This window comes from Peromyscus leucopus, chromosome 12 (assembly GCF_004664715.2).
Source record: "Peromyscus leucopus breed LL Stock chromosome 12, UCI_PerLeu_2.1, whole genome shotgun sequence".
NCBI lineage: Eukaryota > Metazoa > Chordata > Mammalia > Rodentia > Cricetidae > Peromyscus > Peromyscus leucopus.
In genome coordinates, this window is record NC_051073.1 from 60,939,075 (window position 1) to 60,962,108 (window position 23,034).

General features: G+C 48.1%; 1 protein-coding gene across 3 annotated transcripts in view; it reads right to left on the reverse strand.

The window, feature by feature from the left end:
* Window positions 1–23,034, reverse strand: part of Mylk (myosin light chain kinase) — a 182,268-nt gene that overhangs the window by 129,988 nt on the left and 29,246 nt on the right. For all 3 annotated transcript variants that reach the window (XM_037209783.1, XM_037209782.1, XM_028886325.2), the window contains exon 2: window positions 10,968–11,175. In XM_037209783.1, the coding sequence (XP_037065678.1) occupies window positions 10,968–11,175 (208 nt within the window). The remainder of the gene's footprint in view (window positions 1–10,967; window positions 11,176–23,034) is intronic.

Below are 23,034 nucleotides of genomic sequence, written 5' to 3' on the forward strand. Positions count from 1 at the left end.
TTTATTGGAAAGTGGTGGATCTCCTTATTCTCTCTTATCTATTTCATTGACATGACAGCGCAGGAATGAACTCAAAGGTAAAGGCTAAACATCACAGTGAGAGTTTCCCCAGACACACCCATCTTGAGATTTCAACAGAACATCAGTGAGACGGGATCAACCACAAACGCTTACATCACATTCAAGTTGTGACACCTTGGATCGGTGATCACTGTTGATGCATTTTTGTTCAGTATGACCACAAAGTGAGCAGAGTCTGTCATTGCCTTCTCTAGGCAAGAAGGTTAAAAGAAATTTTAAGCTGATCAAAGGAGAGACAAGTTTTGAAAGGACCCGGCAAACATGTACAGTTAAGAAGCTGGGCCCCTTCCATACTGTTGGAAGAAGTACAAACAGAAAATCTTTATTAATAGCAGTTGTTTGGGGGTGGTAGGGTGGTCAATAATTTTAGCTATATTTTACTTTCAGTAATATTAGCGATATTTTTAAAATGTATAAATACAATGGTTAAAAAAAAAAGAAACAATGTAGCCCCTCCCTCTCCTGAAGAAGAGAAAGGGAAAATGAAATCTGGCATCCAAACAGAGAGTCAAAGCATCTTGTACATGCTCCACACAACTGCATGGTGCTAAGATTCACACCACCTATCATTTACTGCACTTATCAGTATTACCATATCATCCATCGGATCTTCTGTATAAATAGATAAACAAAGCGCAGTTTATTCACGCAATGAAATATTCAGCCATAAAAAGGAAGGAAGTACTGACACACTGCAGTCTAATGAGCCTTGAAAAGTATGTGACGTGAAGGAAACTTATCACAAAGGCTTTTATTTTACTTTATGGCTTCATTTCTAAAAAATGTTCTGAACAGGCAAATCCACAGAGAAAAGAAAGTGGTAGGCAGCTGCCAGGGCCACGAGGAGGAGAGAAATTAGTGGCACGGGATTTCCATTTGTGGTAAATGATCAAGTCCTAGAACTGGGTGGTGGTAGCAGCTGTGCAAGCTGAGGGTACTGATGCCACAGAATCCCTTCAGTGCACACTGTGCGAGCTGGGAGTGTACCGATGGCATGGTATACTGCCGATCACTTCAGGTCACGTCAGGGCACACTATGGTAAAATGGTGAAAAGGATAAATATTACATGCTTTTTGCCACAATAAAAAAATAGATGGAAAAGTAAAAGAAAAAAATCTTAGGAGCTGGACATCTTCATCTGAAAAACAAAACAAGGAAAAATGTGGCATTTTCCCACCGAATAAGAAATGTTTACAGGTGCTTGTCTGTCAGAGCAAGGGCAATTTACAGTATGATTTAAGGGCAATGCACAAACAGGTCATCTAAGAGTGGACCTGAGGAATGCTCGTGTCAATATGAGTTCATACCAGAAAGCTTACAACAGAGAATTCGGGCTAAGATAACTAACAGGGTCTATTCGGGATGGGGGAGAATTCAGTTATAAATAGTCAGATAAAGCAAAAAACTAATTTTACCAAAGTATGAAAAGCTGGCAGGATAGTAAGGCTATGATGGAAAAATAAGTGGAAAGGAGATTAAGGTAGAACGCCCGAGATGGAGGAGCAAATCAAGAGAACTGGCGAGGGCTGGAACAGTTTGAGAGGGAGAGACCGAGACACTGGAGGTATCTTAACCACTCATCTTAGATTTTTCAAGGACAGGATAAAGGGAATGCTGGTGAAAAGTCCAACAGAGGAGGGTCTAAGAGAAAAACCTGGTGCTGTTCATCAAAAGACGTAAGAAGAATGGATGGAAACAGAATGCCAGGATCCAAAAGTGAACGGTGTGGTCAAGATGGTAAGGAGGAGGAACGCTCCCCAAAGTGTGTGGCAACACCATTCATCACCCAAACAGGACTCCCAGCGCCAGGAGACATGATTGATAACCATGCCAGGGCAACAAGAGCAAACCCCGCCTGCTCCAGGTGAACCAGAAATAGCCAACCTACTTAGCCATCTTCAAAGTGTTTTTTACAGAAGGCTTAAAATAGTGCTTCTCCACTCTATTAGAACAAATCCCACCTTCATCACACGCATTTAGTCATGCCTGGGCCACCCTGAATTGAAGTTCACGGCTAATTGCCATGTATATGGTTTCAGAAATTCATGTAAAGCCTTAATTAAAGCAAGGTGACACAGAAAGCCGGCCATAATCCTGAGTATCACGGTATGTAATTGTTCTGCTGGAACACGCCGGAGGATAATGAGGTGATCAGATGTTTGCAGAACTTGTAAAGTATGCTTGGACTTTAAAAATGAATTTTTAAAATGAGCAAAACTCATACCATCAAGCAGTATAGGAAGAGGAGAGAGGTGGATAAGAGAATACATTGTTTTAGAATAAAGGAGCAGACACATTATATTAAAGGGAATAAAAGCATAAAATGCCTTAAAAGGGCTGGGCAGTGGTGGTGCACGCCTTTAATCCTAGCACTTGGGAGGCAGAGGCAGGCAGATCTCTGTGAGTTCAAGGCCAGCCTGGTCTACAAAGTGAATTCTAAGATAGCCAGAGCTGTTACACAGAGAAACCCTGTCCTGAAAAACAAACACAACAACAAAACAAAAAACAACAACAAAAAGCCTTAAAAGGTAACATAGCAAGGTAAGTTGAGGAAAAACCATATGGAGATAAGAGAAAAAAGACCTCAAGTGTGATATCAAAACAAGTCTGCTTTATGCTACAGAACCAAGTAGTAAAAGGTTATCATAGAAACCTTATCTATGTCTTAAACTCCCACCATGCTTTGCAACACACCCTCAGTGAGGGACATAAGAAAGTGACATGTGCTACATCTGTAACTCCAGACTAACTTTACTATGCCACCTTTCAAACCACAGATTCGTCAGAGTACCCCCAACTTTTTTGTTTGTTTGTTTGTTTTTTTCAAGACAGAGAGTTCCTCTGTGTAGTTTTGGTGCCTGTGCTCTGTAGACCAGTTTGGCCTCAAACTCAGTAATCCACCTGGCTCTGCCTCCTGAGTGCTGGGATTAAAGGCGTGCGCCGCCGCCACCGCCCAACTTTTAAAGACAGGTGAAGAGACAGAAAACCTAATGAGACATGTGTCTCCTTGATTTAATACTACTTGGTTCCAGCTGTCGAGTTTCAGGTCTCCTCTGGTCTACATGCTATATGTGCAAGCACATATATGTACTATACTTACATATGTACATGTGTACATGGCTATATTTCACTTAGTAGAAAATGTGCACAAAATAAATTCTGCAATAATTTTTAAGCTATTACTTTGAGACTTCCATCTACATACTGGTAATTTCCTAAATTATTCAGTTAGTTTTCACAACTTAAGAAATTCTGGGTGTTATTAAGGACCATAGTACCACTGGCTTAAATGTTTCTGGAGTACTGTTCTAGCAAGATTGTAGAGAAGAGGGGGAAGATCCTTTCCATGGAGAACACACTGTATTCCTGGTATTTTCCCACTAAATGTCCACAAGTTTCCCTGACCACTGGGAAGAGAAAAGGGGCCTTGTGAATGCCATACCCTATCCCCTAGGGGATGTGGTGCTGTTTCAACTTGGAGCCAGTGGTGGTTTTACTACTGGAGAAATGTCTGGGATTTGAATGACTGGCTGATCACACGTGATAGTTAAGAAAAGGGGAGTGGGGTCGGGTGAAACTAGAGGGTGGTGAACTGTTCCATGTGGATGTTTTTGCAGCAATATGGTCTCCTCTGTTCTCTTTGAAGCACTCTGCCTTTCTCTTGAAGCCTGGAGCTGAGGGCTTGGGCGAGCACTTAACTGGCTCCTGAGGGAGGCAGCCTGGTCAGGGCTCTCCATGAGAGCTCTTGGCTCCTTGAAAGAACTGGAAGGTCTATGGGCTGGAGACATTAATGAGAGCTAAATCACACCCACAGGGAGGGCCTTGCTGACTGTGAATCACAGAAGGATTCCAAGGGGGCGGGTGATAAAATCTGGTGTGCGCTTTTATAGGTATTTTAAACAGTGGTGTGGACACCGGGGCGAGGACATGGGAGACAGGGAGACCTCTGGGAATTTTTGCCACAGGCACGTGCCCTCGACAGCAACCTGGACCTGGATGGTAGCACAGGGAATGAACGGGACAGATCTGTGTAGGAGGTGACCTAGAAGGACCTGGAGACACCTGATATAAGGATAGGGGGTATTTGGGAATGACTGAGGTTTTCCAGCTGCCCCATTTTCTAAGGAGATATGGTTTGTCACTTGTCGGTTCAACAGTCTTCACGGGCCCATGGATGTCGTAACTATAAAAATTGAAGCGTCTGCCGGGGGATTCCTCCTGTGGTATAAAGCAAACTTTTTCTACACAACTGTCCATTCTGCAGTCTCTTCCCTGCTGCAGGCCACTCTTGCTGGTGCATACGCACATGCATTGTTCTCAGTAGTGGATACGTGCCTCCATGGAGGCCAAAGGTCATCTACCGAAGCCAGCCTTTTCCAGGGTCCTGTTTGAAATCAAAACACTGAATAATTCTTCCTCAAAGGACTGGAATAAAATGCACACCTCTTAGGAGAAAAACTATTTCCTGGTCATTTATGGATGGATAAGGAGTTCAAGGAGTAGCTGCATGGAGTTTTGTACTGGAAGGGGGCCTGGCTAAATAGTTCCTGCAAGTGATTTCTTTAAACAAGTTTTGCTATTATTATTTTTACGTGTGTGAGTGTTTTCACCTGCATGCATGCCTGTGTGTACAGTGTCCTAGCAGGCCAGGAGAGGATGTCAGACCCCCCCCTGGAACTGGAGTTTCAGACAGTTGTGAGCTTCCATGTGGGTGCTGGAAATCAATCCCTGGTCCTCTAGAAGAGCAGCCAGTGCTCTTAACCACTGAGCCATCTCTCCAGCTCCAGCAAGTGGTTTCTTAATTATCACCCACAGTTGCTCTGAAATTGTTGCTACTTAGCAGAAAGAAAAATAACTTATTTCCCTTAGAGTCATCCTTTAGAGCCCAAGACTCCATCTTAGAGTCTTCTACATCTAGAGCTTCCTACGGTGACATTCCAAACAACAGGAAGCCCAGGGACAGGCATTCTCTTGTGTACCCGAGTCATTAAGAGCTAATCTCACCACCTTACCAGAAAGAAAGTCATCAGAGAAGATGTACATCTAATCTGAGGCACTACCCTTTTGGTGTGATGTGGTAATAGCCATTTTAGAGCCACCTCCTGTGCTGGTGTCAAGCTGGGGGCCATCACTGGCAAAGACAGCACCTGGGAAGGGCATCTTAAGCAGATACCTGGAGCAATTCATTGCATCAATCAGCAACTCATTCTGGGGTGTGTGTGGGGGGGGATCTTGAAAGATGATGGTCTATCTTTTATTAAAACTAATAAAACACTTGAAGAGAAGGAAACTGTGAGGGCTAATCTTGGTTGTCAAGCTGACTGCATCTTGAATCCATTAAAGCTAAACTGCTCCCCGTAAGAGATGTTCTTAATCAGGTAATTTGAAGCAGGAAGCCCACCCCAAATCTGCATCTCAGATAAAAGAGTGTGGAAGAAGGAAATCTTGTTTTTGCCTGCTTGCCCTGATTCCCATGGAAAAGTTCATCTGTTCTGTTGCTGAGGCCTTCTTTGCCAGTATTAGAACCAGCTTCTTTGGGATTCCACCAGAGACTGAAGACCAGCAGCCCTTGGGATCCTGCAGGGACTCCAGCATCAGACTGAGACTATTGGACTCATGGTCTGAACAACAGTTGGATCCTTGGCTTTTTCTTTTTAACAAGAGATAGTCATTGCTGGACTGCCTGGATGGCGTCCTGTAAGCCACTCTAATAAAATCTCCATTTAAAACATCCATGCATTACTAGGAAAGTCAGTGTCTTGAGGGGAGATCTCTTGCTCCTCAGGCCCCAGTGCAAAGTCTTCACTTTCAACCAAAGATAATGAATGAAAGAAGAAGCAGGACTATGCGCAACTGGGAAAAACCTGAATCCGTGAAAGGTCAAGGTCAGAGATGGAGGAGGAGGTGGAGGACTAAGAGACGGGGAGAATCAAGGACACACCAGGACTGAGGAGACGCCTTGGTGGCTAAGAGCATACATACTGCTCTTGTAGTTTCCCAGCGCCCACATCAGGAGGTGGCTCAGCATCTGTCCCTCCAGCTCTAGGGGAGCTGATGGGGTCCTCCTCTGGCTCCTGTGAGCACTGCACTCAAATTAAAAATAAAATAGAACTTTTAAAAAGCGGAAGTACCATGGCAAGATCAAAGGCAGGGCTTCCGCAGGGGCGGGGCGGGGGAGGGGGGATATGGGGGGATGGGGGGCTGCATTCTGAAGGGAAGACGAAAGAATGGCGGAGGAAGATGAAGTGAACCAGGGAAAGGGGTCAAGGTAAAGGAGATCTCGAAGTCAGTCTCCAAGAAGAGGTGAGAACAAGCACTTTATCACTGAATTCTTCTGTGTATTCAGTGGGGCTTCTGACAGGACAGTCTCAATACATAACTGTCTCCCAGCAAATGGATCACAGAGGCAGAAAGCAAAATCCTGCTCGATGCCACATTCATACTGTCAACTCTGATGAGAGAGGGAGGGACAGAGATTCAAGAGCATTAAAAAAATTCAAGATTCTGCCTGGATTAAAAAATAGGGCACATACCCCTAAAAAAAGAAATTCCACTGGGGAGTCTGATAGATTACAAAGTGTTTATAAAGGGTATGATTGAGAAATATATAAATAGACCTCTCAGAAGGGTGGGAAAGTTAGCTGGGGGGAGGGGAGAAAACACAGCGGACATCTTCCAGGAACAACACAAGAGTATTAAAACTCAGCCAAGACAGACAGACAGACTCGTAAAATACACAATGTGAGGGTAAAAGTGGTCTGACGGTTCCCTGAAAAGGGATGGGGACTCAAAAAGAGGAACAGTTACCATACATTCAAAATCACCCAAGAGTGTGGCGCCCCAGGCGCCGAGCCAACGCTCACCGGGGCCACTCCCTGAACTTCTGATGACAAAGGGTCACTTCCCCTTCCGCCTGACATCCTAGGTGGTCTTTAGCATGGCCTTCTCTTCCTCTCTCATGGTCAAGAGCTGTGATCCCCATGACAGCAGTTTCATGGGTGTGCAGAGAGCAGCAGCCTCAGTACTACTAGGGGTCAGGGATGAGGGGAAGCGGGTGTGTGTGTGTGTGTGTGTGTGTGTGTGTGTGTGTGTGTGTGTGTTACTGAGAGGATGGCCAGGAGGCCAGGCTGGAAGAAGGCAGCAGGTAGGCTGCTCCAGCTGACATTTCCAGAAGCCCTGCAAGTGGATTTTTGTTTTTGAGATAGGAGCTTGATAGGTAGCCCAGGCTAGCCCTGAACATAATCCTCCTGCCTTAGTCTCCCACATGCTGGAACTTCTAGGTGTGTCCCGCTATGCCCTGCTCTAGGCTAAACTTCCTCCATGTGAGCTGAATTCCTCCAAGAAATGGCCTATGGGCAGCAGCCAGGATGACACCTGGGAGTGGCTGAACTTCAGATGTTCAGGTCCTGTACCAGACCTGTTGGATCAACACGGGTGTGTGACAAGATTCCCCAGGGAGGCATGTGTGTGTGTGCACATTTGCACTAACCCATCCTGTCACACGGGTGGGAGCAACTGTGAGTCCGTATCTCTTCCGGGCCTGCAATTTAACCAAACTGGGCCCCTAAGCATACAACCTTGGAGGTAACCTACTATCATAAAAGCGACCCTCTGGTTCCTCAAATTCAAAGGGCCTTCTGAGAGAAAGATCACCATTGCTCCTCATCATATGTAGGGGCTACTCATCATGTTTATCTTGATTATACTCTGAAATCATAGCATTTGGGGTATACTAAGTTAAAGTATTTTATTAAAATTAATCTCACATAATTTTTTTTGTAGAACTGTGGGTTTTTGTTTTTTATTTTTAGATTCATTTATTTATTATGTATACAGTGTTCTGCCAGCATGTATGCCTGCACACCAGAAGAGGGCACCAGATCTTACAGATCTCAGTACAGATGGTTGTGAGCCCCCATGTGGTTGCTGGGAATTGAACTCAGGACCTCCGGGAGAGCAGCCAGGGCTCTTAACCTCTGAGCCATCTCTCCAGCCCTCATCTCATTTTTAAAATGTGGCTCTAGCAAACCTAAGATGACATGTATCGTTCATGCTATGTCGTTATTGGATGGTGGTCGGGAAACAGGCCCGTGGCCCCTGTATTAGAGAGGAAGCTCCCTCAGGATAAGCGTCTTTGTTCTGTCCTAAACTTCAAGGACCTAGAGGTGTTCAGAGCATGGCTGCTTCCCCTGAGAGGCTCTGGGTAACTGTGTGGTCCTGCCCTAGGCACCTGGGTAACTGTGTGGTCCTATCCCTAGGCACCTGGGTAACTGTGTGGTCCTGTCCCTAGGCACCTGGGTAACTGTGTGGTCCTGTCCTAGGCACCTGGGTAACTGTGTGGTCCTGTCCCTAGGCACCTGGGTAACTGTGTACTCCTATCCCTAGGCACCTGGGTAACTGTGTGGTCCTGTCCTAGGCACCTGGGTAACTGTGTGGTCCTGTCCTTAGGCACCTGGGTAACTGTGTGGTCCTGTCCTAGGCACCTGGGTAACTGTGTGGTCCTGTCCCTGGGCACCTGGGTAACTGTGTGGTCCTGCCCTAGGCACCTGGGTAATTGTGTGGTCCTATCCCTAGGCACCTGGGTAACTGTGTGGTCCTGTCCCTAGGCACCTGGGTAACTGTGTACTCTTATCCCTAGGCACCTGGGTAACTGTGTGGTCCTGCCCTAGGCACCTGGGTAATTGTGTGGTCCTGTCCCTAGACACCTGGGTAACTGTGGTTCTGTCCTTAGGTACCTGGGTAACTGTGTGGTCCTATCCCTAGGCACCTGGGTAACTGTGTGGTCCTGTCCCTAGGCACCTGGGTAACTGTGTGGTCCTGCCCTAGGCACCTGGGTAATTGTGTGGTCCTGTCCCTTGGCACCTGGTTAAGCTGTCAGCTCCAACTTCCTGAACAGTAGGAACCAAGAAGGCTCCTCAAATTATCTCAGTTTTCGGGCGGTGGTGGCGCATGCCTTTAATCCCAGCACTCGGGAGGCAGAGGCAGGCGGATCTCTGTGAGTTCGAGGCCAGCCTGGTCTACCAAGTGAGTTCCAGGAAAAAGGCGCAAAACTACACAGAGAAACCCTGTCTTGAAAAACCAAAAAAAAAAAAAAAAAAAAAAAAAATTATCTCAGTTTTATGTAGGCCGGTCTAGCTTTGAACTTGGAGAGATCTACCTGTGCCTGCCTCCAGAGTGCTGAGAGTCAAGGCATGCACCACCACAACTGATTATGTCGGGTTTGTGTGATTTCCCTGCATTCTCAACGTACCCCAGTCTTCCTTAATATGGATCCCAGAAAACAAGGGCTAACCCAGGCTGCAAAGCTTGGAACTCACATCCGTTTTCCACAGAAGCCAAGGTCCAGAGGTTTCAAGTCACACATTAGATCGGCACAAGTTGGGATCGGGACTCTGGACTGTGACTCATAACTCAGCACTTCTCTGCGCTCAGCTCCAAACAGGAAGCCAGAGAGGGGAACAGGGTCGTTCTTTGTTCAAGGGCCTCCATTCCAAGTTCAGCCTTTGTGATCAGCTGGTACAGGGAGAGCACGGCTCCAGGATGGCTTTGGACAAGTCTTATCCGGAGACTCTGACCAGGAGCCACTTTCTGTCTGGAATGTCCTCGCCACAGGCACTTGAAGGTCATTAAAATGACCAAGTCAGCTAGTTAAGAGAATGTAAGGAGAGCACCCGAACTATGCACACTCTGCTCTGTGGAACTTGTGTGCCCTGCTACTGCGTGGGCCAACAGGGGAAAGAGGCCAAGGAGTGGCCACTAGCCCAGGTGCACCTCATCCATCCTGGAACCTTCCACGGCTACCTTCACCATTTATCTCCATTGCTCACACACAGTGTCTCCTGCAAATGAGGTTAGGAGAAGAGTCTTCTGAAGACAGGAAAAGAAGGTTTGGCTGCATGGTTTATCAGCTCCCAGAATGTCCAGGGAAGCAATGTCTTACATCTGAGGGGCTGGCAGACCCCTTCGTCCTCCCAGACATCAGACCTTGAGTCTCTGCCAACGGCCTGACGTGGAATGTTCAACCCAGGAGAGCAGCTTTAGCCTGCCAGGGGGACACCGGTGACAAAAACCACAGCATCATTTATAGTCGAGTGTTTCTCCCAGACACTGATAAGTTAGTCGAAATCATTTTGAACACAGAAGTAGGGGAAAGACAACGGATCATGATTACTTAATAGACAGCATCTCTTTCTGAATTACATATATTTTTATAGTGAGCGCTATTATTCCATGGTGATGTTAATGATGATAGAATTCATTACCCAAACACTTGGTATTGACTTGTGCGGAGGATGTTCCAGATGCTGGAGGAAATAGTAATAGACAAGATGACGACCCTGTGTGTCTCAGAGCTGTGTCATGGGTACTTAGAGGGTGACAACCCTGAAAGAAAAACTGTGAGGGAGGAGACAGGAAGGGGAGTTGGGAGTTGTGGGGGGGGGCCGCTTTTAAAAATGGGTTTCTCTAAGTTGGGGGCTTTGGGCAGAGGCATGAAGAACATGAGTGCCATCTGGGTGAAAGACCAGGGCAAGAACTCTTGTTTGGGCAAGTAACAAGGTGACATCCCTAAGGTCTTGTCTAGGAAGAGCAAGGCATGGTCACAGTGTGGGGACGGGGGAGGAGAGTGGGAGATAGGCCTGTGCCAGCTCAGTCGTCCCTTGGTAATGTCACCGTTAAGAGCCTGGTTTGGGTCTGTTTTTAGTCTCGGTGTGATGTAAGTCATGGCAAGGCTGGAACGTGAGCCTGGACGTGAGTCCCAAGCCCCAAGCTGCGTGTGGCTTCTCTTAGAAGTCCCTCCGTCCTTGAGAGAGGGCGGAAGTGCCGCAGCGGACCCTGGGACCGGCAGCTGGGCTCCGCCGCCCGAGGAGCTGCCCCTGGGACTCACCTTCCACGGTCAGCTCCACTGTCACCTGGCGGGCACCACCGCTGTTGCTGGCTTCACAGGTATACTTCCCGCTGTCCTCCTCACGCACCGTGTGAATCACCAGGCTGAAAGTCCCCCGCACTCCACAGTCCAGCAGGAAGCGGCCCCCGGGGGTGATGGTTTGCCCATTTCTGTGCCATGTCACCTGGGGCTCTGGGTAGCCCCGGACCTACAAGAAAAAGAAACCGTAAAGGCTTCTGTTTCACGTGCACAGGGTTCAGAGTTCACGGTTCCTGTGCATTACACCCTGGGTTGCAAGGACAGTACAAAATAAATTGAGTAAGAGATCTCAGTGTTTTGAGCACTGGGACACACACTTGTAATGATAGCACTTGGGAGGTGGACGCAGGAAGATTGGGAGTTCAAGGTGATCCCCAGCCACATAGGAAGGTCAACTGTTGCTGTGGGATGTTCTGTATGGCAAATGTGTTGCTCTGATTGGTCAATAATTTAAACACTGATTGGCCAGTGGCTAGGCAGGAAGTATAGGCGGGACTAACAGAGAGGAGAAAAGAAAGAACAGGAAGGCAGAAGGAGTCACTACCAGCCGCTGCCAGGACAAGCAGCATGTGAAGATGCCGGTAAGCCACGAGCCATGTGGCAAGGTATAGATTTATGGAAATGGATTAATTTAAGCTATAAGAACAGTTAGCAAGAAGCCTGCCACGGCCATACAGTTTGTAAGCAATATAAGTCTCTGTGTTTACTTGGTTGGGTCTGAGCAGCTGTGGGACTGGCAGGTGACAAAGATTTGTCCTGACTGTGGGCCAGGCAGGAAAACTCTAGCTACAAACTGTGGGCTGTATGAGACCCTATATGAATCCCTCTCCATCAAAAACAAACAAACCGCCGGGCAGTGGTGGTGCAACACTAAACCTCTCAATATTAAAATATATTAATTACATGTATTTCATATTTTGTCAATAAATAATTTAGATGCATCAAGATGATTCCAACCTGTTTCTCTCTGCAGTTTTCCTGTAGCTACTGGAAAGGACACCCCCACCTGTACCCCCACATGCCTCCCTTGGATTCTCAGGTCAGCTCTGCACCAGCTCTCTGCCTCTAGCAAGAGTTACAACTGTCTGTGAGTGCTACATGTTCAGTACTTTTCCGAGTACTCGACTCACCTGAGCCCCAGAGCCCCTTATTCAGCTAGCACAGCTTTCCAAAGAGGGGGAAACGAGGAGATAAACTCCAATCTAAGAATTATCTCTGAGGGGTCAGAAAGACGGCTCAGCAGTAAAAAGCACGTGTTGCTCTTGTAGAGGACACAGATTTGGTTCCCAGCCATGTGAGGCGCTCTCTCTCATGTCAGAAACTGGAACTCAATGGACCCCTCAGGATGGATGTATCTTCAGAGGAGCAGGGCTTAACGCAGCTCACCCACGCTCAGTGAGGACCCAGCACTGGGCATCTCTGCGCTGGAAAACGCACAAAGACAGTGTGGAAGCCTCCTGGGAAGGAAGTTGTTTTCATTACAAAATATTGTAGGGACAGTTTTTAGCCATGCAGCCATTCCAAGGCAGGAAAGAATGGCTTCAGGTGAAATGGAACTAAAATTTGCAGTATGACCCCTCATCCCTCATTCCATAGCTCTTCCTTGCAAGGTCAGATAGTGATGCTATATGGGCATGAGGGGTACCATCTGCTCGGACTCCGAGGCACCCACACACAGTTCCTTCCCTAAGCACGCCGAAGGAGGGGAGCACTCTCTCAGCAGCAGTTGTTGTCTTATTTTTGTGATGCTGGGAATCCACTCCAACCTCACAGCTGCCCTTGGCTGAGTCTTCTGGGCCTTTCTGTTCCCACCACCTTCAGACCCAAGTCTGAGTATCGAGGATATGGATTTTTGTTCCTAAGGAAGGGAGCTTTGACTCCCAGTTAAAAAGCCCCAAAGCCAACAATCCTTCTTTGATTAATTCATATAATCATCCCTTCGGCAGCAGTTTATAAATCTTATATGACCTGTCTCTCCAGCCCGGCTGATGTAGAGTCAGGCTTCAACGGAAAAGAAAAACAAAACAAAACAAAAAAACAAACCTCTAAATCCCAATCAGTATCATTCATCTTATTTGTAATTCCCACAAACAAACAAAACAGCTCCTTCCTACAAAAATCTAAATTATGCTCGTGACAGAGATAGATTACCCACAAGGAAATGCTTCCACTGTCTACTTCAAAACATGTCAGCAATGCCTGAGGCCGCCGTGGTCTCACCACAGCAACTATTCCCCACCTTAGATTGACAGGGTGAAGGGGACCACATCCACCGGGGTATATGAACCCTCACCACTGATGGTCTAAGCCGTGTGTGACAGTGCGTGTCTCTGGGTGAATGTGGTTATGGGACACTCCCTTCCTTCCCTTTGTCCTATAGCTAACTGTCTACCTGTGATGTTTCTACAAATGTCACACACTTAGTCATTGTTAAACAGAAGAAAATATAAATGTGCTCCTTCCGTTCATGTGTCTCCAATGGATTGTGGTCACTCATTCATCTGTTGAGATAAAAGAGCTATACAAATAACCATTATGTGTGTTTGAAGATGGCCCACATTGTGATCCCATATAGAACCGTCATCATATGGCCTTGATCTTGTCACAAACCCTCATACAAAGGAACATTCAGACAGCACGTATCCTATTAAAACAGTCTCCGCATGTTTTCAGAGAGCAAGCGAGGAGGTCCTGGGGAGGCGGGTCACACGTGATATTCGCACTGTGTTTATCTTCTCCTGATGTCAGTGAGGTGGGGCTAGCCCACCCTCCTGCAGATGATCCCAGGAGTCCTGCCAGCATCAGAGCAAAGGGGCTCAGCTCTGCAATCATTAACAGCACCTGCGGCTTCCAGGCATTCCAGCAGTGTGCATGCTGGCCCCCTGCAGCAGGCCGCCGAGGGTATCAATGATTAACTGGGGACATTGAGAGCGTTCCAGACCTCGGGGACATGATCCCTTGGTCTCTCTCTCTTTTCTCCTCATTGTCTTGTTCCAAAGTTACCTTTGAAAGGCCTTATTAGAATAATTATTCAAAGATTCCTAAATATGCTGAAACGGGCGTGATTTCATAAGAAAGTCAAAGTATGCAAACAAGACTTCCATAGCTCCTGGACCTAGAGCAAGGCAGGGCCTGTGACCTTGGTCAGTTCCAAGGTCTGAATGACCTGCCATGTGAATAATGGTCCTGCCACTGTGAAAGAAGTTCATCAAGCACTCCCTAACATCAGGAAAAATCGTTCAGCTTAAGGATGTCTCTATTACCACTGCCTGTCCACTATGCTGGGGCCCAAGCAGGGAAGATGGGAAGCCTCGATTCACATTCTTGGGATGCATGAGTGGCTTTCAATGAAGAAGCTGCTGTTGGGGTTTTTACGGCCTGGGTCTTGCAGAGGATGGTGAAAGCCCACAGATGTCTAGTTCTCGGAGGACCTCCACACAGAGAACCTTACTTGAGTCACAGCTCCATGGGAGAGGGATCGCAGGCCGGGCTGCTGTTGTAGAATGCTATCTCCCAAGCCTCCCAGCCATCATCTTCATTAGAACAGCTGCAAGAAGCTTGGAGAGAACCCTGAGGTCTGGCTTATTTCTTGTTGATGTTCCTTCATAGGAAGAGGGAGTGGAGAGGGCCACTGGACCCTCATAGCTGCCCGACTGAGCCTCCAAGTAATCTGTATGTAATTTTACCCTAACTGCGCATGGGCTTGTGCTCTTGAGAGCACACAGACTGCCAACGGTTAAGTGGAGGGACTGCATCTATGCAGCTTTGCAGTCTTCATGCATGCTGGGCTGAGACTTTCTGCCGGTGGGATTGCTTTAGGGTCACCCGTGCTCCGGAAGTAATCCCTCATGGAAGTAATCCCTCACCCGTGCTCTGGAAGTAAGCTAATAAATTCACTGGTTCCCCAAGCTGGACTTTTGCGGAATCATACTTTGGTTTGTTGTGGGTGTCCTATAAGGAAAGGGGCAGACACTGGTTTATGTCTCCCCAGGGAAAGAGCTCCGTCATCAGCTACCCTGTGATGGGGACCTTGACGGCGGTCATGATGCCAGGTATAATGTCAGAGAGGGAGTAGGGCAGCGGGTTTCCCAGGCTTCTCACACGGCGGATGAAGTGGCACACTGAGGACCACAGTTCTGGTCTCCAGTCTCAGAGGCTGTCTGCAGACCTCACTGAAGGAAAACAAGCTTTGTATAACCAGAAATGGCGATGAGGGTCGATACGTAACAGACTCTCCATCTCTTAAGAAGTGAAAGCAATGGCTGATTCTCCGCTTTAAAAAAAACCCAAAGGGTTCACAGAAGATCTTGTCACGCCAGAGGTGAGTCATGGGCTGTCCTCTTGTATTCAGAGGAGGACAGGATCAGGGTCATGTGATCTCTTGACATCCCAGGAGAGTTAGGATAGAAAAGAGAGGGCAGCGTGATGGCCAGGCCTCGGTGCCTGGGTCTGGACAGACTTCCTGGTCTCTCTGGGCTGTAACTCCTTCCTAGCATGGAAGAGAACATTACTCTTTGGGCATCCAGAGTTCCTTCGGTCTCTAATGTATGGTTTTAAGTGGTGACTCGCTGAGTGCTTGGAGAAGGTTCTTTCCTCTCGCCTCCATTTTCCTCAGGGCCCGGCCCACAGCCTTGCTACCCTCTAATTCCTCATATGGGAAGAGCAAGTGACCACAGGAGGAATGTTCGTGAATGCAAAGAGGCTTGCCCTCACTTTTCACCATAATGAGTTTTTGGAACTGGCCCCAATGAGGGTCATTCTGAGGAGAATCATATTTTTGCCACAGTAACCACATTTAATTGGAGGTTGTGTTCTTGAACAGAAGCCCAGTATCAAATAAATCAGGGGCATAACCAACACTGTCATAAAAATGAAGATATAGCAGTCATAATCCCTATAATAATTTTAAATAGTAAGACTGTGCTCCGCTCCATAAAATGTCCTCAAAAATCATTATGGCCTCAAAAGGCCTTTAAAGAAAATGGGGCTCCTGAGAGTGTGGCTGGTTGGGGGGGAAAACAGTGTGGCTGCTGCTGAGCAGTCTTATCCTGACTTGTGTCCCTGTTCAGGCCTAGAATAATCTTGGAATTTACTCAGTGACTGAAGGGGACCACTCTCTAGGACGTCAGCCTTACGAGTTTCTTCTAAAGTGTTGAGGGCTCTCAACCCACTCCTCATTGCCTGGGGCAGACCTTCCCAGCCGAACTCAGAGCAGTGGCACTGTGGCTGACTTCGTAGACCTGCCCAGATTCTCAGCCACACATCTGCCTTCTCTGAACTTGATGCAAAACAAAAAAGGGATGATTCTGCAAAGATGGCAAGCCTCCGCGGGTCTTCTGATCCCCGAGGGGGCTGGCCCTGCGCACACACTATTGGTCCATACAGCTGCAGCAGTCTGTCAGCCAGGACTAGGCAGGACCAAAGAACTGAGGTTTTTGCCCACATCTGGGATGGAGGGAGACCAAAGGAGAGCAGCCAGATTGGGTGCTAGCCAAAGAGAAACAGACTGCCTGGCAGGATGCTGGGGGACCAAGAAGATGTGCAAACAAAGAAAAAACAAACAAACAAACAAAAATGAGCAGTGAGCCAGACGCATTAGGGGTATCGGTAGGCAGTGACTGATGGATGCTGGGGATGGCTGAGGCAAGAGGATGAGCCGCACAGAGAGTCTTTCCCATGGGAACTTTCCCCAGGGAGACAGAATCTGTTTCCCAACGTAACTGCTGTCTGTGGCTCTGTGCTCTGAACTCCTCATTCTCTAACAAGGCATCCCTCTCTCCAGCAGCACTGGAGAGAGAGTCCTCACCCCCACGTTTTATTTTTGTTTTTAAAGCAAGTTCTCATTTAACTGCCAAGATGGTCCTTGAACTTGTGATCTTCCTGTCCCTGCCTCCCAGGTGAGTGAGATTCTATGTCTGTGCCACCAGGTTCAAGTACCCGCGCTTAGAATACATGCTGTATTTCGTGGTCAAAGACTACACACAGCACAGCTGGTGGTGACTGGAGAACTGGAAATAAAGCTGGGCATGATGATCCCACGCCTATAATCCCAGCACTGAGGGGACTGAGGCAGGAGGATCACGGGTCTACAGCCGACCTGGGCTACATGGTGAGGCCCTGACTTAAGAAAAGAAAAAAACAAAACATGTAGGAAATAAAGGCAATGGTGCCGCAGAATTGGTGGAAGAAGACTCAGTCCTCTGTTCCCCCTCTGAGTATAATAAGCTCCCGGGTAACAAAACATCGCCTCCCCACCAAATGGACCACAGATACTGTGAGACTAACCTTGTGCGTCTATTAGGAGGGTGAGGAGTGAAGGGAGAGCCACGGCCAAGGCATGGCCAGGCTTCAGGGCCCGTGTCTGTGTTAGCAGCTGGCACGCACTCCACGGCGGGCAGGCGGGCAGGCGGGCGGGCGGGCGGGCGGGCAGGCACTTAATTAAGGCTTAGGATAATCCCCGTGCAGTCCAAAGCCCCAAATGAACCGGTAGAATGCATCAGGAAGGGATCATAGCTGCTGACAACAGCAATTAGGAAGCCGTATGCCGTGCCTTCTTTCATCCCCGTCCCTACTGGGGCACCCAGAGGATGGAAGTGCTGTCAGGGACACCGTCACCAGAAGGTGTTCTTTGCCTCCATCAGTGGACGCCAAATGGATCTCCAGGGACACATGTGCCAAGTCTCTTCAAGTCCGTGTACTCCGCCACTTCCATTTCCTATGACTTTTTTTTCCCTTTTTGTCTTGGGAGCTAGGGCACGGGCACCCCCAAGCCTCTGAACCTGCATGTCTATGGACTCCTTTCTCTTTCTCTGTGTAGCCCTGGCTGTCCTGGAACTCACTCTGTAGACCAGGCTGACCTGGAACTCAGAGATCCGCCTGCCTCTGCCTCCTGAGTGCTTCCTGACAGCCCAAGGCAACGTATAGGTTGGTGGCCTTGGGTGACACTACATTCCCTTTAAAATTTTAAAATAAATATCCATTCTTTTTTTTCGACAGGCATGACTTCCTTATTCTCATTTAATGAGACGTCTGAATCCTTGAAAATGCCCAACAAAGATACAGGCGCTAAAGTGTACAGGGGAAACTCTCACACTGATAATTCTTAATTCCCCCTAAGTCATGCTTTGCATATAACAAATATTCTGACAGAACTTCAGCCCCCTTTGGGGTGGCTGGGGGAGAACTCTCCCGTGTAAACTGTGGTTCTGGCCTCATTTCCGGTCCCCGTGGGCCTCCAACGGCACTGTCCTTAGCTGACAAGCCAGGTCCAGGAGGTCAGTGTTCTATGGTGGTCCTTCAGCTTCTGTTTCCAATTTGAGAGAGGTTGTGCTCGGTCATAGAAAACACCGCGAAGACGCATGCGGCACTGCAGACACTGAGGAAATCAACGCTTTGGTGTGGTTTGGCTTTGGCTTGCTCAGGCTTTCCTGCCCACCTTCCCAGGGTCGGTGGCAGCAGCATGGCCCTTCTTAGGGGAACTGTCCCACCCCACTGTGTGGGGAGTCTGGAAGGGAGGCTAATCTGTGAGCCGCCTCCGGCTAAAACGCTTGGTTTCAAACGTTGGGCATACATACAATCAAAGCCAGCCAGTGTGCGGGCTTCCCTGCAATGCCACTTCTGAATCTTAGCAGACCCAAACGGGCAAGACTTAACCCTGCCACTGTCTCCTCCACCCCGTCTCCAACCGCTCACTTTCCCTGCAGAAGGAGCAAACAAGTGAAAATATGAGAGCTTGGATATACAGTGAAGAGGGACCCTGTAGACGTTGCCGGGCAGAGTTATGGTGGCTTTGGATCTACTCAGTGATATACAGTGATACATTTCCTCTGCTTGACCACTCTGGGATTGGTTTCTGTCACCTGCAGACGAGAATTCCTACTAAGTCAGGAAGGCATACAGGCTCTGGCATCAGACCCAGCAGACTGTGGTGTGACCTGACACCTGGCGTGTAGACTGTGCTGCATTAATCACCAGCTCCCGGCTGTGGACAAGCAGCTTAACTTAACCAGTCTACCCATCTATAAGATGGGGACGATGCTGGAATCCACATCCGTGAGAAAGGGTATGATCAAATCAGATGGCACACGCACAACATTTCATTAACAGATTCCAAAATTTTACGTCCACCCTCTCTTCTTCAATGTCAATAGTTCTTTATGTTATCCTAGAATTCATACACACTTCCAGAATTCTTAACAATATGAAGCTACTTTTGCTATATGATATACCAACAAATACAAACACTTATGAATAATGAGTGTAAGTGTGTCTCATGTACAAAACTCACATTCTTCTCTGTTTTAAGACAGGGTCACTCTATGTGCCTCAGCCAGTCTTAACATTCCTGGCCTTAATACATAGACCAGATTGGCCTAGAACTCGCAAAGATCCACCTGACTCTGCTTCCCTCTGAGATTGAAGGCATGCGCCACCAGGCCCAGGTAAAACATTTTTATAGACAATTTAGAGAATTCATATTTCTTTTTTAAAAAAATCTTTTTGTGTGCACATGTGTGTGGGTGAATGCCATGGCATGTCAATCATTGTCATTTCTTCTACCATGTGTGTCCTGGGGATTGAACTCAGATCGTCAGGCTTGTCAGCAAGCAATTGGCCTGCTGGGAATCTTCTTGGTCCAGGAAGTTGGTTTATGGTTTTTTGTTTTTTTTTTTTAACATTTATTTATTGGGAGGATATGCCTCAGTACATGAGTTTGTATTCTTCATTAGGTAAAAACCTAACACTTTAACTAAGAACGCCTTCTGTTCTGGGTGAACTAGTTGATTACTGCTATCTAAAGAATGAAACCAAACTTGAAAAGTGATCATTATTTTTATATAGCATGGCAAAGTACATTTGGAAAAAAGAAGTCCAACCTGTCATTTTTACCATACCATCATTCCCTTCCTGGAATACCACGTGCAGTTTTGAGAAAGGGAACGTCTCTTGAATTTCTGCCTCATTGACTAATGCAATCCTGGAATTTGAAAGGCCATGGGCAAGGGTTGGGAAGGCAGTATCTGGGGTAACTATACCAAGTTTCGAGCTGTCATGGCTGTGTCCAGAGAAAGGGACATATTTCACTGGCAGAAGGGTTAAATGGAGCAGAGAGCTGTTCTCCAAGCCACACAGAGGCCATCACCCTTCAACCAGGGGCACAAGACATGGAGAGTGGTTAAGAGCACTTGTTGCTCTTGCAGAGGACCCAAGCTCATTCCCAGTATAGACAGGACAGTTTACAACTGTGTGTAACTCCAGTTGTAGGGATATAACACCCTCCTCTGAACTCCTTGAGCACCGAGCACACATGTGGTGCACAGACATGCATGTAGACAAAACACTCATATACATAAATCAGAAAATAAATCGAAAAAATTTAAACCAAAGTTGTGATTGACCCAGTAATTCCACTTTGGGACATAGACTCAAGAGAACTTGAAGTAGGGACTTCAGCACATTCATATACCCATACTCATAGTAACATTCATAATGGTTAGAGAAAGCAACCCATGTATCTACTGATAGATAACTGGAGAAGGGAAAGTTTTACAATGGAATACTGTTCATCCATAAACTCTACAACATGGGAGAGCCTGAAGACATTATAGTAAGTGAAAAAAAAAAAAACACCGCCACTACAAAGCTTAAGAACTTGTGTGAGGGCAGAGAGAAGTCAAAGCCACAGAAACAGAAAGTAGAAGAGTGTTGCCTGGTGTTGGGGGAAAGGGAAACTAAGAAGTTGTTGTGTATGTTTTTGGCTGTGAGACTGGCCTTTAACAGCGGAGCCATCTCTCCAGCCCATGAGGATGGAGTCGGGGCGGGGGATGGAAGGAGAGAATTCAGGGAGAGACAGCTAGAATTGGGGAGCATTGCGGGGCAGTGTGGAAACCTAATTCAGTGGAAACTTCCTAAAATCTATGAGGGTGACCTTAGTGAGGACTCCTAAGAATGGAGGATCTGGAGCTGAACTGGCCACCTTTTGTAGTCAGGCAAAGCTTCCAGTGGAGGGATGGGTTGCGACTGCTTGAGCTGTTGGCTCTGTCCCTGCACCACTCTCTTCCTGCTACACAAGCCTTCTCTCGGAGGCCACCCCGGCACACCTTGTGCAGTTGGTGTTGTTCCCCGGAAGTCAGGACAGCATGCAACGGAAGCTGCCTGCGGGTGGAGGGGGCAGGGAGGCGTGGCTGCCAGCTCAACAGGAATCCCCAGGCTGCAGCCTGATACAGTGTGCTGCTGCCTGGGAGCAGGACTCACAGGGCCAGGCATGGAGGTCTGGGCCTTGTAAGAAGCCGCATTCAAGTTTGCAGAGGGTGACAGGTAGCTCCTAAGGCTCTGCCTACGGCATGCAGGACGCTCAGGAGTCCTTTCCTGGAAGGGTGACTGGTGAACCCAGGTGGATTCAGGGGAGTACAAGCCTCAGAGGAGTCCAAAGCTCCCACACTCTTGCAAAGCGCCCTCCACAAACAACTTCAGTTTCCTCAGCTACTTCTGCCTCATTTATTGCTCTTGCCAAAACAGTTCCGCGGGCGGGTGCAGGCCCCTCACAAGCTATTGTTCGGAATTTTAGGGCAAGGCCCTGGGGACCTAGGAAAGAGAAAAGAAGCAAATACCAGCAACCCTCAGACGAGGCCCTATTGTGAGCAAGCGACTGGGGTGGCTCTCTCGGTTCGCTGGTGGCGCACTGGGAACACCAAAGGGGTGAGTCCTATTCCAAGCCCTCATTTAAAGCAGATTTCGGCTTCTCAGGCCAAGCCGTTGAAATCTTTTCTGAAGAAGCATCTGGAAAAAAACGGAGGGAAAAAGCTGCCCAGCTATTTAGTGAAAAACAAAACTCAAACTTTCCTTGCTGCCTGCCTGCCAATGTCCCTTGCAACTATGTGATCCTTGGGGAGGACTCTTGGGAGCTGGGGCGCAGAGACCTGGCACTGGGCATCGTCATCCCTGGAGGAGTCAACCCTACCTCCATCAGCAGCCATGGGCACTGGTTAGAAGGCTGGGCACCTTCCCCTCCCCAAAATTTGGGCCCAGGATCTGGGGAGCTGGCTGTGTGTCGACCAACCTCTAGCTAGCTGGTCAAGGGACTCCTTAAACCAGGCCATTTCCCAGGGTGCTACCAGAGCAGCCTGAGGCTTTCTATGGCAGGTTCTGCCGCTCCTGCCTAGGGCGTCTCTGCTCAGAGCACAAACTCAGAGGCAGCGTGTCAAAGGCTGGGTTTCTGTCTTCCTAGTCTGGTCTTAGGGACCCATAAGAAAGTAAGTGCCACTATTAGATGGAAGCCACACTGCCTACCCTGGGTTGAGGATCCTGTAGACAGGGGTGGCTTCTGTATAAGTGAGGGCTTAGCCTACCCTTTCTCAGAGAGTTCAGGGTGCAGGAGTCCTGGATTCCTAACAGGTCCTTGGAAACAAACATATGGCTAGGAGGTGTCTCAGTGGGACAAGAACATGCTCAGCCTGGGCAGGGCCCTGGGTTTTATCCCCAGTGTCAGAGACCAAACAAAAACCAAATACATATGACAGTCACCTCCAGTCTGAGGAGCTGAGAATAGGAACAAGGGTCAGGGATCAGTTCCACTGGGGAGTGAATGAATGAAAACTGGCAGGGGGAAGAAGTTCATAAGGAAGAAGGATCCCTGAGGGGTGCCTGGTGGAGGGACACTGGTAACACCCAAGAAGGTGGCTGCCTCATGGCTTCTGGGAATCCGGGGCCTGTGGTGTGACGCCTTGCGCAGCCTTGGTGCAGTGGGAAGGGGCTTGGACCTGCCTGGGCTCAGTGTGCTGGGCTCTGCTGACTCCCCATGGGAGACCTTGATTTGGGGGATGTGGGGTGGCTCGGGAGAGAGGGCTGGGGGGGGGTGAGAGGAGGGGGGAGGGGGGGTCTGTGGGTGGTATGTGAAGTGAGTAGAAAATTTCTTAAGAAAGAAAAATGAAAAAAAAAATACGGCCTCATAGCTGGGGGGAGGGTGCAGCAGGCATGAAATCCTATGCTCATTCCCCAGCACTGCATAAACCAGGGGTGATGGTGCATG